This window comes from Choloepus didactylus, chromosome 3, assembly GCF_015220235.1.
Source record: "Choloepus didactylus isolate mChoDid1 chromosome 3, mChoDid1.pri, whole genome shotgun sequence".
Classification (NCBI taxonomy): domain Eukaryota; kingdom Metazoa; phylum Chordata; class Mammalia; order Pilosa; family Megalonychidae; genus Choloepus; species Choloepus didactylus.
This window is the reverse complement of record NC_051309.1, coordinates 152,887,919-152,904,260: the sequence shown is the minus strand read 5'-3', so window position 1 is coordinate 152,904,260 and position 16,342 is coordinate 152,887,919. Positions and strand designations below refer to the sequence as shown.

Below are 16,342 nucleotides of genomic sequence, written 5' to 3'. Positions count from 1 at the left end.
AAAGGAGGGAGAAATCTCTTGGTCGTGGACATTCTGACCCAGAAGACAGTTTAAGAATCTGCTGGGAGTGGGGCCCCTCTTTGTCAGTAAGGGTGATATTAGCCATATCTCTCCTTTTTATTGGTGTCATTAACCCACCCCATTTCACCTCCTTCAAAACACTGCCCCCTTTCCTTTGGAACCATCAGACCAGGACATGACCTGCCCCAAAGGTTTGCTAAGAGGATGATTATGATCCTAAGTGTGTAAGTCTTTGTAACCCCAAAGGCACAAGCTATTCTTTTTACTATTGGTCTGGGTGTAATCCCCACCCCCACCCCTTGCTCCTAGCAGTATGTCTCTCTGTCTCTGTCTCAGTTCTCCCCCCCCCCCCACACACGCACACACATACTGCACACAGTTTCACAGAAACACAAGCCATACTGTAGATGAGATACCCACGCTGGAGCCTTATGGAGGAGAAATAGTTTCCTTTGGAGTAATTGACATATGATAGCAGCACATACTGGCCTAGGCAAGTGGATGAACAGCATACTTCAGCTCCTGACACCACAGCTTCCCTTAATGGGATAAAACATTTATATGTGATAACAGTAATGCGAGAGCAAGGAGGCTGATGTTCAATAAAGAAGTTCTGCAATTCTTTCATGAGAGTGCAAATCATACTAAGAGGCTCCCGGCTTTTTGAGGGCCAGGGATTTCCTAAAATAAAGCTATCTGGGGTGGGACTCTAACCTGAGGTCTTTGGGGGCTTGGGGGATGAGACTGACAGGACATTTCCCTGTGTGCAGTCAGCTGTCTCATGCTCACTGAGCAGGGTGCTTGCGAGTCATTCAGCCATCTCACACACTCTGGTTCTGTCTTCCTCCCACTCACATTCTATCTCCCAAGAGGGACATAGGAAGAGAATTAGACTTAGACCACCTTTCCATATAGCAAAGGATGATGAGACAGACAGAAGAGATGCTAAGATTGCTCTACTTTGGAAACAGCAATCAAAACATAAAGACCACAGCATAGCATCTTCAATGATGTATTTCTTATACTCTAAGAGCCTGATACATGAAATATATGGCAAATTTTACATTAAAGAGACCAGTGATGGAGGACTTTAGGCCCTCAAGGTAAAGAAAATACTTGGCAGCTCCATCCAGGTGGCATGTTGAACATGGATTTGATTTGAACCTCAACAGTCTAGCCTTTGTTGTTCTACAGTCTAGGACATGAATGCATTAGCACTTGGACTTGGACTTGAATTGCAAATTTGGTTTTTGTTGTTCATATTAAAAAAGCTACACCAGATGCTTGGAAAACATTAGGGTTTTGCCAGCTAGGGAAGGGAAATATTATCATTCTATCTATTTGTATTTGAAAGATTCAGGAAGCATTCTATCTCAGTTGCCGTTCTGACTATTTGTTTCACTGATTTTTAATAATAACAATAGCTAAGGTTTAGCAGGTGCTTACTGGGTACCAGGAGCAAAGCTAAATGTTTTCTTTATTATTTTAGTGAAGCTATGAGCTAGTTATTATTAACCCATTTACAAGGTAAGTAAGCCAAGGCTTTGGAGAGGTTGAATAAGTTTTCCAGGATTCATTCATTCAGTCATTCATTCATTCAATAAATATTTATTGAGTGTCTGCTGTGAGCTACTGGGGATCCAGTGGTGAAAAGAAGAACCCCTGCCCTTATATAATGTTCTTTCTAGTGGAGGGTGTCATAGCTAACATTATTATGTATAGGACATTTATAAATATGTATTAACTCTAAGGTGGAGGATCTTGGGTTTGAACCCAGACATTCTAACTCCAGCACCTGTGCTCCTGTTTCTAAATTATTGTATTACGTATACTGCTTCCCTCAGCTGGCAAGAGGCAGAACTTGGAGTTCCCAGTCATTTGAGCACCACCGTGCTGCCTCCCATTTTGCAGACGAACAACAGAGTATTTTTCCTTGTTCCCATCCATTTCATAGCCTAGAACAGAATCATGGACTTGTGCTTTCTAAAATAAAGTCAGGTTCATTTTTATGACAATTGCTGTTTTTTCTGAGGGTTGACATTGCTTTAGGAAGAGCTGAGGGCCTCAAGCCCTGTTTTCTTTAGCCCCTGTCTGAAACCGTGACATTTAAATTTGCCGCATGGTTGGAGCTTTGTGCAAGTATCTGCCATAATCATGATCGGAACCATGATTTCTGGGTTTGTTCATTAAATAACATAATTTTCTAGCAGTTTCTACCTAGTATCATAGAGGAAACCAGTATTTTCTTTTAGATAAAACATTCCAGTGTGTTCCAGTAAGGGTCTTGTCTCGTCTTCAGCAGTTCAAGAACTGCTAGCAAGTGACTGCAGACAGAGTTTGGTATTGTGATAAAAACATAAGATTTAGGAACATGGATTCTTTCCATTCTGTTTGCTTTTCAAATGAAATTCTCTACTTACAAGAAAGTACCTAGCAATAAATTGGCTTTTCTTTGAATTCACCACATCATCCCCAAATTTATTTTATTATAGATGGGGCTCCTCTCGAGCCTTGGCAGTTCCATGCATGAATGCTGAAGTATTGGGTCATCTCTTCCACCTGTTCTGTAATACGCATCACTTTTGTCAAGAACAGGAGAGTGCCCAGGATCAAGGATGTTCGGGCCAGGGCTGAGCTCTCTTCTTCCCCCCCGTCCTGTGCCTGTCTGCCCTCTGCCTTCAATGTTGTAGTGACTGAAATCTGGCCTACCCCAGCCTAGTCATCCCTTTGTCAGTCAGCAAGCATTTCCCTGGGACCTACTCCATGACAAATTCTTTCACCAGAGCCCCAGGCACTGGCCCTTTCTGGTAGAAGGGAAGGGAACAGAAAGATGAATTGGATTTGTAATTAATAGATCCATAGAGTTAGCAGAATGTTTCTTAACTGGACTTCTTAAATGGGTCCAGTTAAATGGATGTAACACTCCAAAGTAAGATATCTGTCACTTCCATTAGCTGGAATGTAGAATCTCAAAGTCAGTCACTATTCCTTATGGTCAATGGGACTCTCCTGCTCTGATTTAAGTTCACATCTTTCCGCCCCTGTGAATTAAATAATAGATTCATTCATTCAATTTGAAAGTATTTATTTACCACTGCTATGATCCAGGATACTGTCTGCAGCTCTTTGGATACACAGTAAGCAAGTTAGCCATAGTCCCTACCTCCTTAGAGCTCATTAAACAGACACTTAAGAAATTGCCCCCAAAGTATGATAAAAGCTATGATTGGGAAGTAAAGGTTGCTCAGAAACACTTATTCTGGGCTATCCAACCCAGTACAGGTGGGTCAAGGAAGGCACCTAATGTGGTCTTGGATGGGGAAGGGATGTGAGGGAAGACTTCCTAGATGAAACAAAATCTAAGATCTGATCTGAAAAATGAATAGCTGTTAACAAGAAGTAGCTATTAACAAGGGGAGGTGTATGTTCAAGAAAAGGAAACAGTATGTACAGAGCCCTGGAGGCAGAAGGATTCTTGGCACATTTAAGGAACTAAAAGAGTTTCAAGAGAGTTGACAGAACAATTATAGAGGGGTAGGGATGGGAGGGTGATGCTGGAAACATGAAGAAGGCCCAGTTTGGATTTTAATCTAAAGACAATGGAAATCATTGTGGGGTTATAACCAGAAAGGGCAGTATATTTTTCAAAAGAGGTGGCAGTGTAGAGACTAAATTGATGGAGAGCCAAACAATGAATAAAAGAAAAGATGAAGGAGTGAATGGATGGCTGAATGGAGGAAGGACAAGGAGACAAGTGAGGAGACTGTTGAAGCAACCTAGCAAGAGATAATGATATCATGGCCCAGGATAATGGCAGTGAGGATGGAGATGAGTGGGCACACTGAGTGGAATACATTGGACTTGCTGATTGGTCATGTGGAAGGTTTCAAGAAAAATGCTCATGTTTCTGACTTGGAAAGCTAGGTAGATACTAAGGTAGAAAACATTGGCTAGAGTCATGTTTTGAGTAATGAAAGACAATAGCTCAATGTTAGACATGTTGAGTTCTAGATGTCTGTGAAATACCCAAGAGGAAAACCTTGGATTTAGTGGGGCACATCGGAGAAGACTGAGTTTGATATATTGTTTTGTAGTCATCAAAGATGGTTGAAGTTGTAATAGATGAAATCTAGGCTAGCATGTAAATTAAGAAGAAAAAGAAAAATGCCTAAGACAGAACGTTGAGGGATCCCACCATTAGAGGAGAGAAAGGAGGATACATCAGAGACTGAGAAGGAGCAGAATGATAGAAAGCAGGAAATTCAGGAGAGTACAAGTTCATGGAAGCCAATGGGACAGTGATTTTAGAAGACAGTGGGCTACTGTATCAAAAGGCATTGAGAGGTCAAGTAAAATGAGAACTGAAAGGAAGTTTTGTATGACATTAAACATTAATCTTTGTTTTATGCTATTCAATAAATGTATTAAATTCTGTATTCTTAGAGGGTTTTTTATTGTGTTCTTTAAAAGTTTGTTGATTTAATTCCTTCATGTTCTCAATTATGATGTGGCAAGAGTTTAAGATAGGTATTAATATCTTTCTCCAGCATGATAAATTTTAGTCCAAGTCTCATGTCTAGCATTCATTTGGAAAATAATGGCAGACAGTTCTTCCCTATGAAAGGAGTATTGCCTTTAACTCAACTTTATCTTTTGTTCCCCACCCTCCAACATTTAGTTTATTTTCTCTCTTAGCCATATAAGTTGTGCCCTTAGATAAAAATTTTTTCCATAGAATTTGAATTGAAACTATGGCTGATTTTGAAATTAGAAGTAGAATTTCTTTCCTATGTGTTCCAAGCTATTTAGAAAGCAAGTTCATAGCAAAAGTGTTGCTTAAACAATAAAATATACTTGCAGATTTAGTCATCCTCTTTCCTTTTTGTTTTCCAGCTACAAGAGACTGTGAAAAGGAAGTTGGAAGGAGCCCGATCACCACTTAATGGAGACCAGCAGAATGGTGCTTGTGATGGGAGTTTTTCTCCACCTAGTAAGCGAATCCGAAAGGACATTCCTGCAGGGATGGATGCCATCAACAATTTGCCCAACAACATGCCACTGTCTTCAGCTTCTCCTCTTCACCAACTTGACTTGAAGCCTTCTTTGCCTTTGCAGAATAGTGCAAGTCACACTCCTGGGCTTCTAGAAGATCTAGGTAAGAATGGTAGACTCCCAGAGATTAAACTTCCTGTAAATGGTTGCAGTGACCTGGAGGATAGCTTCACCATTTTGCAGAGCAAGGACCTCAAACAAGAACCTCTAGATGACCCTACTTGCATAGACACATCAGAAACATCTCTTTCAAATCAGAACAAGCTCTTCTCAGACATTAACCTGAATGATCAGGAATGGCAAGAACTAATAGATGAATTAGCCAACACAGTTCCTGAAGATGACATACAGGACCTGTTCAATGAAGACTTTGAAGAGAAGAAGGAGCCAGAATTCTCCCGGCCAGCGGCTGAGACCCCTCTTTCCCAGGAGAGCACAAGTGTGAAGAGTGAACCCTCTCACTCGCCCTTTGCACACATCTCCATGGGATCTCCCCAAGCGAGGCCTTCTTCTTCTGGTCCTCCCTTTTCTACTGTCTCCACAGCCACTAGTTTACCTTCTGTTGCCAGCACTCCAGCAGCTCCGAACCCAGCTGGCTCACCAGCAAACTGTGCTGTCCAGTCCCCTCAAACTCCAAACCAAGCCCACACTCCCGGCCAGGCTCAACCACGGCCTGGAAATGGTTATCTCCTGAATCCAGCAGCAGTGACGGTGGCAGGTTCAGGGTCAGGCCCTGTGGCTGTACCCAACTCTGACATGTCTCCAGCTGAGCAACTCAAGCAGATGGCTGCACAGCAGCAGCAAAGGGCCAAACTCATGCAACAGAAGCAGCAGCAACAGCAGCAGCAACCGCAGCAGCCGCAGCAGCAGCAACACTCAAATCAGACTTCAAGTTGGTCTCCCTTGGGACCTCCATCCAGTCCATATGGAGCAGCTTTTACTGGAGAAAAACCAAATAGCCCAATGATGTACCCTCAAGCCTTTAACAACCAAAACCCCATAGTGCCTCCAATGGCAAACAACCTGCAGAAGACGACAATGAATAACTACCTCCCTCAGAATCACATGAATATGATCAATCAGCAGCCAAATAACTTGGGGACAAACTCTTTAAACAAACAGCACAATATTCTTACTTATGGCAACACTAAACCTCTGACTCATTTTAATGCAGACTTGAGTCAGAGAATGACACCACCAATGACCAACACCAACAAAAACCCCTTGATGCCATATATCCAGCAGCAGCAGCAGCCACCCCCACCACAGCTCCAGGCTCCCAGGGCACACCTAAGTGAGGACCAAAAACGCATGCTTCTCATGAAGCAGAAAGGAGTGATGAATCAGCCCATGGCTTATGCTGCACTTCCATCCCATAGTCAGGTAAGTGTGAAAACGTGACACACTTTGAGCAGTGCTAGTGGTGCATTTCGGACTGGCCACGTGAGGTTCTCACCAAGCTTCAGCTGTAGAGGGGTTTCATTACCTGCAGCAGTCCTCCCTACACATCCTCATGTAGTTGCCAGGTTTGTTTTTCTTCCTTTTTTCTAAGCGATTGAAAAGGATGGCACTTACAGTTCCTCCCCGAGAGTTGAATGCCTAGGGATCAAACTTTTATTATTCCTGGCAGCATGTAAGAAAACAAAAATTACATTAAACTCTCACTCTGAGGGAGAAGGGCTGCAGGGGTCACCTGGAAAACATGGTGTTCCCTCTGTAGCTTCTCTCTCAGATAGTACAGTCTTGAGTGCGGGTTGTGGGAAGATGGGAGCATTTAGGAATATCAAGGCCCTGAAAAACCTTTACCCACTTTACTAAATTATGAATAATGGGAAGTTTGGATACTAGATGTTCAAATGTGGGAGAATTTTCAGTATTTTCAAGGTGAAGCGGAGGGTCGATTTTTGTAGAATCATTCAACAGTTAAACATTTGTTGCTGGACTAGAGCAGTTAGAAGCTAGTGACTTGGGAGTATAGTAACACCTCTCCAATTCGTTCAGCTCTAATTCAAGAAAAATTGATGATGAATAGATCTTCTTGCTGACTAAAATAAAATTTGGTCTTTCCCACTGTCTTCCTTACATGACATCCTGATTTAGGGGTGTAGGACTGTCAGCAGTCAATGGTAAAAATGAGTGGCAATAAGATGTGGAGTGAACACTCATTGACAATCATTTCACTCATGGGGGCAAGCAGCCAGTGCCCCTTTGATTTAACACTTTATCTATCCTGAAGGAAAGGGGAAGTGTACTGCTATACTGACCTTCCCTTTACATGGATGAATTCATGAGGGATCACTTTTCTTCCAATTGCTCTTCTGTGCCTGAATCCTCTTGGGATGCAAATGTTGCAATTCTAGTTGGAGATTTTGCAGAAAAGTCTTTGTTTTGACATGCATAAAGAGGTTCTAGCTAATGTTGGATATGTGTCCACAAATGGATGAATCAGAAGTACTGGGAAGTGATGCCAATGGTTCTTCATCATTAGATGGTGGTTTGCATCTTGTATCTTCTGCTTCTGCCTCGCCCTCCCCTCTAGCTGAATGGAGGTTGCATGCTGGATGTGATGCTGGCCTGAAGTAGCAGGCCTAGGTCCGTGGCTTGATTCTGGTCCTTCCCAGCCTTCCAAACCCAAAATCTCACAGTGGTTTCTTATTTGCGCATGCTGGCATGCTCTGAAGAAATTCTCTCTGGATAAAAGCATACATACACACACACACACACACACACACACACACACACACACACACAACTTGGTTTACACCTGCAATCAGTAGCTGGTATAAAAACATCACTGAAATATGAACTTTTATGTTTTATTGTGGGTATCATTAAAAAATATATCACTTGAAAATGCAGCTATCTTGTATGCTTTGTTATTAAGTTCTGGAGCAGGCAAAAATACAGGCAATATACAGGGATGTTTGCTGTAGCCCAGATGTGTCAGAAGGTTTATAAGATTGCAAACTGTCAGAATGGTCTGTTATTAATCTTAATACAAATTGTGCTTCTACATTCACTGTTTTTATGCCAGACTCAGTTGAAGATTTCCTCTGGGCCACACCAAAGATGATTAATTCTAGCTCACAGACTCTGTGGACCTGTGGGCACCAGGGTGCACCTGTCCTCACTCCCCACTCTCACTAAATGTCTTTGGGATGAAATTCCTATCTTTGCTGGAGCATGAGTTTTAACGCTACTTATTTCAGATTCTTGTGCCTGCCTAATTGCAAGTAAGTGGAGCCTTTAGCTGCAGAGGTCTTGTTTCGAAAGGGCTCAATCAGGTAAAGAAGCAAAAGTGATGGTTTTCTGGATTAAATCTCTGTACTCATCCTCTCTTTCTTCCATCTCACAAAGCTCTTTCAGGGTAGACAGAATCTTCCATTGTGGGGTCTCATTAGAATAAGCAGTTCTTAATCTCATAGGAACCATCAGGCAAAACCATGCTTTTTAATGAAATAATAACTCACCACTGTTTGAAACAAGCTTCAAAATACATATATAAACATGTGGATATCTTTCTGCAAATATACCATTTATTTCATGCTTTTATTTGATTATGGAGCAGTATTTACATAGCTCTCAGAATAGTTAATTACACTATCTGCAGTGCATTGCACAAATACAAGCACAAATTACAGACAAGGTATAAAATATCATTATATATAGGTGTAGTTCAAATTTGTTTTTTGCTGCTGCTAGTGAAAATTCACTTTATTCTTAGTTGGCCACAAGGACCATGATCAACACTTAGTTTTAATGAATTACTCCAGCACCAAAGCTAATAGGAGAACACTAGACTCTTATTTAAAAATAAATAATTAATTTTATTTCAAAATAAATAAATAATTTTCTTATAGAGATGTTTACTTATTTTGGATATTTGTAGAAAATGTCATTTCTCTCAGAAATGAATAGAAATGCACTCAGTTTTTGGATAGTTCAAAAGAGAGGGAACCAAAAATAGGACCAAAAAATCTTATTTCAAAATTTTTGAATGTTTATCTAGTAATTCCACTTGTCAAAATTTCTTTATTATTCCTTTTAATCAGAGAATGGAACAAAAATGTATGTACACAGATTATGCACATGGTGTTACTTATAATAGTGAGAAATTGGAAGCAAGATAAATATTTTGGTAAAGTAAATAATATATATGAAAATCACAACATTAATGAATCATTAATCATAAAGAAATTCTCAGCATGAATGAAATAAGCAGATCATTAAAATTTTGAATGACATATCCAAATTGTATTTTTAATAGACATATTTAATATATATTTATTTATATATATATTAATACTGAATAACCAAAATGTTGGGAATGTTATTTCTGGCTGGTAAAATTATGAATGATTATTGTTTTTCTCTTTATAGTTTACTGAATTTTTAAATTTCCTATCATGTGTATTAATTGTAAATCAGGATAATACATTTTTTAAGGAAGGGAAATTTCCTATTAAAAAATGTTTACACTTGCTAATTCTTAAATAAACATCTTTATTTCATCCAATTTGCCCATTGGATAGAGGGCATACCATTATTTCCTATTCATTTATATATATTAGTTGTGAATCCTCACTTTTGGAGAGAATTCTAAAATCCTCTCCTCACACCCACTCTCTTTTCCTCTTTCTTTGTATATCTCCCTTTTTTTTTATATCTCCTTTTCACTCCTTACCATCTTCTCTTAATTCCTATAAATCTTCAGCTAAAACAGTGATAATACAAATATCAATAAAATTTCCACCACTATAAGAATTTTGTTTAGTTTTTAAATATGTGTTTCTGGTTTCTGTGATAAAATAACAAGAACTTGTTGCTATTATTTTCCTAAGCTTGTGTTTCTCATGGGCAGAAACTCTCTTTCACACACACACACACACACACACACATGTCCTTGCTCACTGTCTCTTTTCTTTTTCAGTAATTTTTGCATAGTGCCTAACGCTGTCACTGTGTCCTAAATATAAGGATGTTTAATACATCATTTGATGATGATTATAAAAGTTTGGGCCAAAAATATGCTTACAGTTGATTATCAGCTCCAATGGAAACAGCATTAGCTCAGATAACCCAAAGCTGCTTTTGAGATCAAATAGAAGAACTGGAAAGGCAAGTTGAAAAAGAATCCTTTGATAGGAGGTGGTTATCTTGAACCAGTGGAACAACAATGTGATTACTGGTATGGCAAGCTCAATCTCTGTGTCTGACAGACGAAAAACAATGGAGCAATTATGAAAGAAGTGAACCAAAGACAAATAACTGCTTGCTGGTCAAGGAATGTTACAAGGATACCCTGAATCCAAGAATAATTCTACATGGAATAATGAAAAGTGAATAATTTCCAAACTGCGATGCTAATTTTTTTTTTTGTTAATTTCAATGATTGGACTAGATGGATCATAAACTCCTCTGCTGCTTTATTCCTTACGTGATTGTTTTCTGTTGTGGTTGTGTGTTTCATAGTAAGTACATATATGCTCATATTACACAGGTTTTCCCCTTTCAATTTTATTTTACCAAAATTTGTTGAATACCACTTAAAGTATATAAAGCTTTTTAGCCATAAAATCCCCACATCAAAGAACAGAGCTCCAATAGTCACAGACTTCACAGAAATCCTTTTGAAAATACTAGTTCCTTAACTTTAGAAACCTGGAGCCTCTTTGTTCAGTTCCCTTAAAACGTATACTGTTTATTTTATCCAAATAATATATGTACATGGTTCAGAAAGTCAAATAGTACTGCAAGGCTTATGATAACAAATAGCTGTCCCCTGATTTACCCCCTCCATTCTTAATTTCTGCTTCTTAAAGGCAGCCACTTCAGTTCATTAATTATTTTCTCTTATCTTCATAAACTATTGTTTCTCGGAGTTTCAGTTATTTGATTCTATACAACACACAGATTCAGTTCACTTGTGCCGTTTCCTCACAAACATACACAATTCCCCCATCCACTCATTCTTTTCTCTTCCCTGTACTCTCAGTATAACTAGATATATCACAAATTATAATTTAAAACATATTCCATGTTTACGTGTCTAGTAAATATTTTTCAGTTTAGTCCTATAGTATATAATGATTATGTTTCCTTTCTTTCACAAAGTTTTGTTTTTCCTGGAAGGAATAATTGCCTCATTTTTCTACTGTTAGCTCTGCATCTACCTTCAATCCATCCTCAAACTTTTCTGGCCCTGTAAAATTCTCAGTATGATCAACATATCAAATAATCCATTTTTCTTGTCTTTTCTTCCCTTTTCTCTCTTTCTGTATCTTCTCTGCCTTCCCTCACTCTCTCCATTTCCTCTTCCCTCCTTTCTTGTGTGCTTGCTCTCTTGATGTCTCTCTTGAAGGATTCTCTTCTTTTGCCCCAATCTGCTTCTGTCTGCAGTTTTCTTAGCCTGCTGCTCAAGTGAGCCTACCCTTCACTGTCATACTTGGAATTTGCTTCACCTTCTTCTATTTCACATCATCTGTTTTTTTTGTTTTGTTTTGTTTTTTCTTTTAATCTCTCTATCTCTTTCTTGGTCTGTTCCCTCAAATTGGTGGAGCACATAGCTTCTTAAGCAACTATTTTTTAGAATGTCTCTCCTCACATCTGTTTGATAGTTAGCCAGATGTAGAATTATAGTTTGGAAAACACGTTCAATCAGATGTTGAAAGGCATCACTTCATGGTCCTCTGGCTTTCTTACTGTTAAGTCCAGTGCCATTCAGATCTGTCAACCTACGTGTGTGATCTGTTTTTTCCTCTTTGGGAGCTTTTTGAATCTTCCCTTTGTCTCTGAAATTTCATTATGATATGCTTTAGTATGGCTTTTTCATTCACTGTTGGGTACTATGAGCTTTAAAAAAAAATCTGGAAACTTGTGTCCTTAAGATCTGGAATATGTTCTTATATTATTTCTTTGACCATTTTTTCCTTACCTTCTCTCTTTCTCCCTCTCTCTCTTCCTTTTCTGAAATGTCTACTCACCATGTATTGGACCTCCTGGATTTTTTTCTAATTTTCATATCTTTTCTATGTTCCATGCCTTTGTCTTTTATGTTGTGTGAGATTTCCTTAACTTTACCTTCAGCCCTAATACTTCACTTTACTTAACACAATTTTAATTTCCATAAGCTCTTTCTTGTTCTCTGATTAATCCTTTTCAATCTAAGGATATTAATTATCATTTTTAAATTGTTTTCTTATACTACCTGCTTTGTATCTATTTCCAAGTGCCCCTTTTCCATATGCTTATTTTGTCTCTCTTTCTTGCTAGAAGCTTTTCTCAAATGTCTGTTTATTTTAAGTGTGAGGCACAATAAAGCTAATTAATTGATCTGTGTGCTTAGACAGGGCTTGTCAAATGTGGGGCTTTGCTATAGGGTTAGTACCTACCCATTTTACTGGGTCAAGATCTGTAAATTTTTTTTCTCCTGGGCCAGTCAGAGAAGACTCTCTCTGCCTCTTCACTGAGCATTATAAATCTGGATGCAGACTTTCTAGAGCTGAGCGGGTTAGGGAGTTGTTAGGTGGTGGTATTAGTGAAGGATATCTCACTAAAGACTTTCATTTAATCTCCCTGTTTTCATATGGCTCCTCAACCATTCTCAGCCAGGCTTGAGGTCTAAGATCCTGAGTCTTGTCATTTAATCTCTCCAAAGAGTAAAGAAGGCACCTACCTACCATCTTTCAGTTGAGGGGCAGGGGGTGAGGTATCTGGGCCACCTCTTAATTATACAGGATTTCAACTAGTTTTACTTTTGGCACCCACCCCACCCCCACCCCTTGCTCCCGTCACCTTGGCATTCTGATTTCTGAGTCGCCACAGTATTCTTTAGGTTGAACCACCTTGCTTTCTTTTTGGCTTCCTCTGCTCCAGGATTAGATTTAGTTTTTTTCTAAGAGCCTAAGTCATTTACTACTCTGCCATCTGATTTTCATCTTCCAAAATTTTATTGACATTCCTCTAATACTATTTCCATCCACCATGCTCTCTGTTCTTGAATGTTTATATCATCTTATCCCTTACGGTTATAGTACAGCGTTATGAATGTTCAATCTACCAGAGTCTCCCTTAGTGACATTCAGCACCTTTCTACTCGAATATTGAATATTGTCCAATATTGAAATTTATATTTTGCAACAAATTTCACATTGTTTCTTCTATTGTTTTTTGCCTTTAATAGGGCAAGTTTCCACTCAAAGTGCTCTCTTAACAAAGTTTACATGTGTCAAACACATGTATTCAAAAGGACAGCAAACGTAGCATTATCATCATGCTATTTTAGAATAAGATCTTGCGATTGTAACATTGACTAGTTTTTTTTTTTTTTAAACTTGAAAATATTGACTAACTTCAAGGACTGTAAAAACAATTTAGGTTCCATGACCCTGACTGAGCCAATAGTGTCTGGCAACTCAAATACAAGGAAAAATATTGACAGAACTCTCATCACTGAGTGAATCCAGTGCCAGTGTCACCCGCTGAGGGAAACCAGTGGGCAGAGCTGCTACAAAAGTCCTGATAACAACTCAGGTGTTCTGCTGATGGGTAGAAAACATCATCTCCAAACACATACTGGCGTATTTTGAAAATTCTGGTTGCTATTCTTTCAGAGGCTTAAAAATATAAGACTAAGAGTGAACAGCAGAAAAGTAAAAATTTTAGGAAAAGAATTAGTTTTACAATAGTATTGTGGAAGAAAGAAGTTTGAACTGGCTCTCTATGAGAATACGCCTTAAAGGTTTTGTGGGATAGAATATTCTTGTTTACTAAAAGAGCTTGCAACAACCCTCAAGCAGTGATTCTGAGAATTTATGTGCCTAAGAATCACCTAGGGAAATTGTTCAATAGCCAGATAATCAGATTTCACTGCCAAAGACTCTTAATCAGTAGTTACGGGCTGAGGCCCTAGGAATGGGCATTCTAATAAGCGACAACCGCCACCCCCAACACACACCTGCTTCTACTGGAGAAATAGTACATAAGGTAAAACTGGAACTGTGGTTGAAGTAGCCTAGGCTTATTTCATTGTTCAATATTTGTATATGCTTAAATATGGCCATACTGTCTGTGGAACTATAAATTCTATAATGTCTAAGACTTGTATCATTTCTGATAAGGTGGAAAAATTAGGTTACTCTGAGTTTAATGGATTTTTTCTTTTTTAGTATGGAGTGAATTTTTTAAGAGATCAGTTCTGGTGGATCTTATCTGTATTTTGTAAATCATAGAATTACTTCTTTTGATTTTCTTAATAGGGCTCCCAACTCCCATGACATGGTGAAGGGGTGGAATTTCCTTCCCCTCTCCAGGAGAGTGTTGATTATTCATTTCTCCATTTCAGGACCTCTAAGGGTGTGGCCTTGTGAGTGCCAAACTGCTATCCTCAAGATCTCTAAGAAGAGAGATTGCAATGGAATGGAGAGAGCACAAATTAAAGGAAGCACATGGCTTACTTAAAGCCTCTTTTTGGATATCCTCCTCAGGGCAGGCTGCTTTCAGGCACATCAGTAGTGACAAAACCCTGTGTTTCCTGTTCTGACACTCTGTTACATCAGGGATGGTGTCCTGGCCCCTTTCCCAGGTGCTCTTGGACTTCGAGGAGGTATAGTCTCTGTCAGAAACCCAGTTTCATCCCACTTCCTGAGTCTTAGATTCCTTTCCTTTCAAGGTACAGTCTACTGCCTGGGGCCCTGCCCATGCCCCTTATGGGTATTCAGTGCATTCGAGGTGAGAAGAGTAAGTCAGAGTTTTTTAAATCCCTGACAGGAGCCCACTAGCCTAAGGGTCTGACACAAGAATAGAAAATTGTGAAACTTAACCAGTTATACCCCCTCATGCATTTTCATTCCTAAAATTCTAAGTATCAGGAACCAAGAAGGAATAACAAAGTAATGTAATCTACAGTGCCTAGTGCCCAGGAATGTACGCTCTAGTCGGGAGAGGGGGAGGCACACACGTTAGGGTAGTACAGGGCAGCAAGTGATTAAGTGTCACCTTACCGAGTTCTGTATTGAGGGTCATGGACAGAGAAGGGAGGCAGGGTCAGTATGGCCTGGGGTAGACAAGAACAGCCTCCAAGGGGGAGAGAAACTCTGAGGGAAACCAAGAACGAGTAGGAGTTAGATGGATGGAGGGTGAGTGGAAAGACATTCTGGTATCCTGGAGTGGACAATGCAGATTATTCAGGCTGGAGCAAAGCGTTTTTGTTGGGAAAGACTGAGGTGAAATTTGAATGGGAGAAGAGTTAAGGGACTTTCTAATATCTGAAGTTGAGAGAGTAAGAATCTCACTCTGGATGGGGCAATTAAAATTTAAGGAAAAGTGGGAACAAGTGGCATTTAGAGGAAGAAACAACAGAACTCGATGATTGAATATATGATGAGATTAAAGGGGAGTGAATCAAATGTCTATGACCTTTAGGTTGAAAGTAGGATGGGATAATATTTTCTGAAAGATGACACCATGATCATGTCATATGCAAGTCTAAATATCAAATCTTATTTATGTTTAAAAGCAATTTGGACATTTATTTACCTTATTATTATTTATCTTATCTTCTGATTTATATTTCTTATTTGCCAAGGTACTCTTTCCACACTCAGCAAAAGGTGTGAAGCAAACTCATAGCATTTTTAAAGTTTGTGCTAAATTGAGCTACAAATAGCTAATCTGTGCTTTTTGTTTTTACAAATGTTTATTTTTCAATAAATTCATATTATTATGAAAATGGTTGCTTTTATTATTTAGAGTAATAACAGGCTATCATATGTTCCTTTTGCTTAATATTTCTAGTATAGCTATTTATTTGGTCACATCTTATCTATTATTTGAAAAGAGCCCTCTCTAAATATAGTCATTTTACAAGTAAATGAGAGGAGCCGGTTTCTAAGCTTTGAAACATGTCAAGCCAACATTCATTAACTTTTCATAGCAACTTTGGGCTCTTCTATAAGTTACAAAACTCTGAAAAACTCCTGTTTTCCTAAACAAAGATATCTATTATATCCTGGTTCCTGGGCAAGTTTCTGCAGAATTTATCTTCTTCATGATACCAAATGGTTTGCAACTGACACAGTGCATAAGGAATCAAAATACATTTCATGTTATATTTCCAATAAGCTGTCATGATTAGTTAATGATACATGCAAATATACAGTTTACCTGTACATTTTTATTTCATAAGCAGTAAATATTGACCCCAAATAGTATCCAAACTGATAACTCCCGTTTATTAATATTATGATTTCCTAGAATAGGAATTGCTTTT

General features: G+C 38.9%; 1 protein-coding gene across 1 annotated transcript in view; it reads left to right on the top strand.

The window, feature by feature from the left end:
- The window catches only part of MAML3 (mastermind like transcriptional coactivator 3), a 440,660-nt gene that overhangs the window by 255,098 nt on the left and 169,220 nt on the right, over positions 1–16,342 (top strand). The window contains 1 exon segment of the mRNA XM_037830699.1: positions 4,915–6,456. Coding sequence (XP_037686627.1) covers positions 4,915–6,456 — 1,542 coding nt within the window.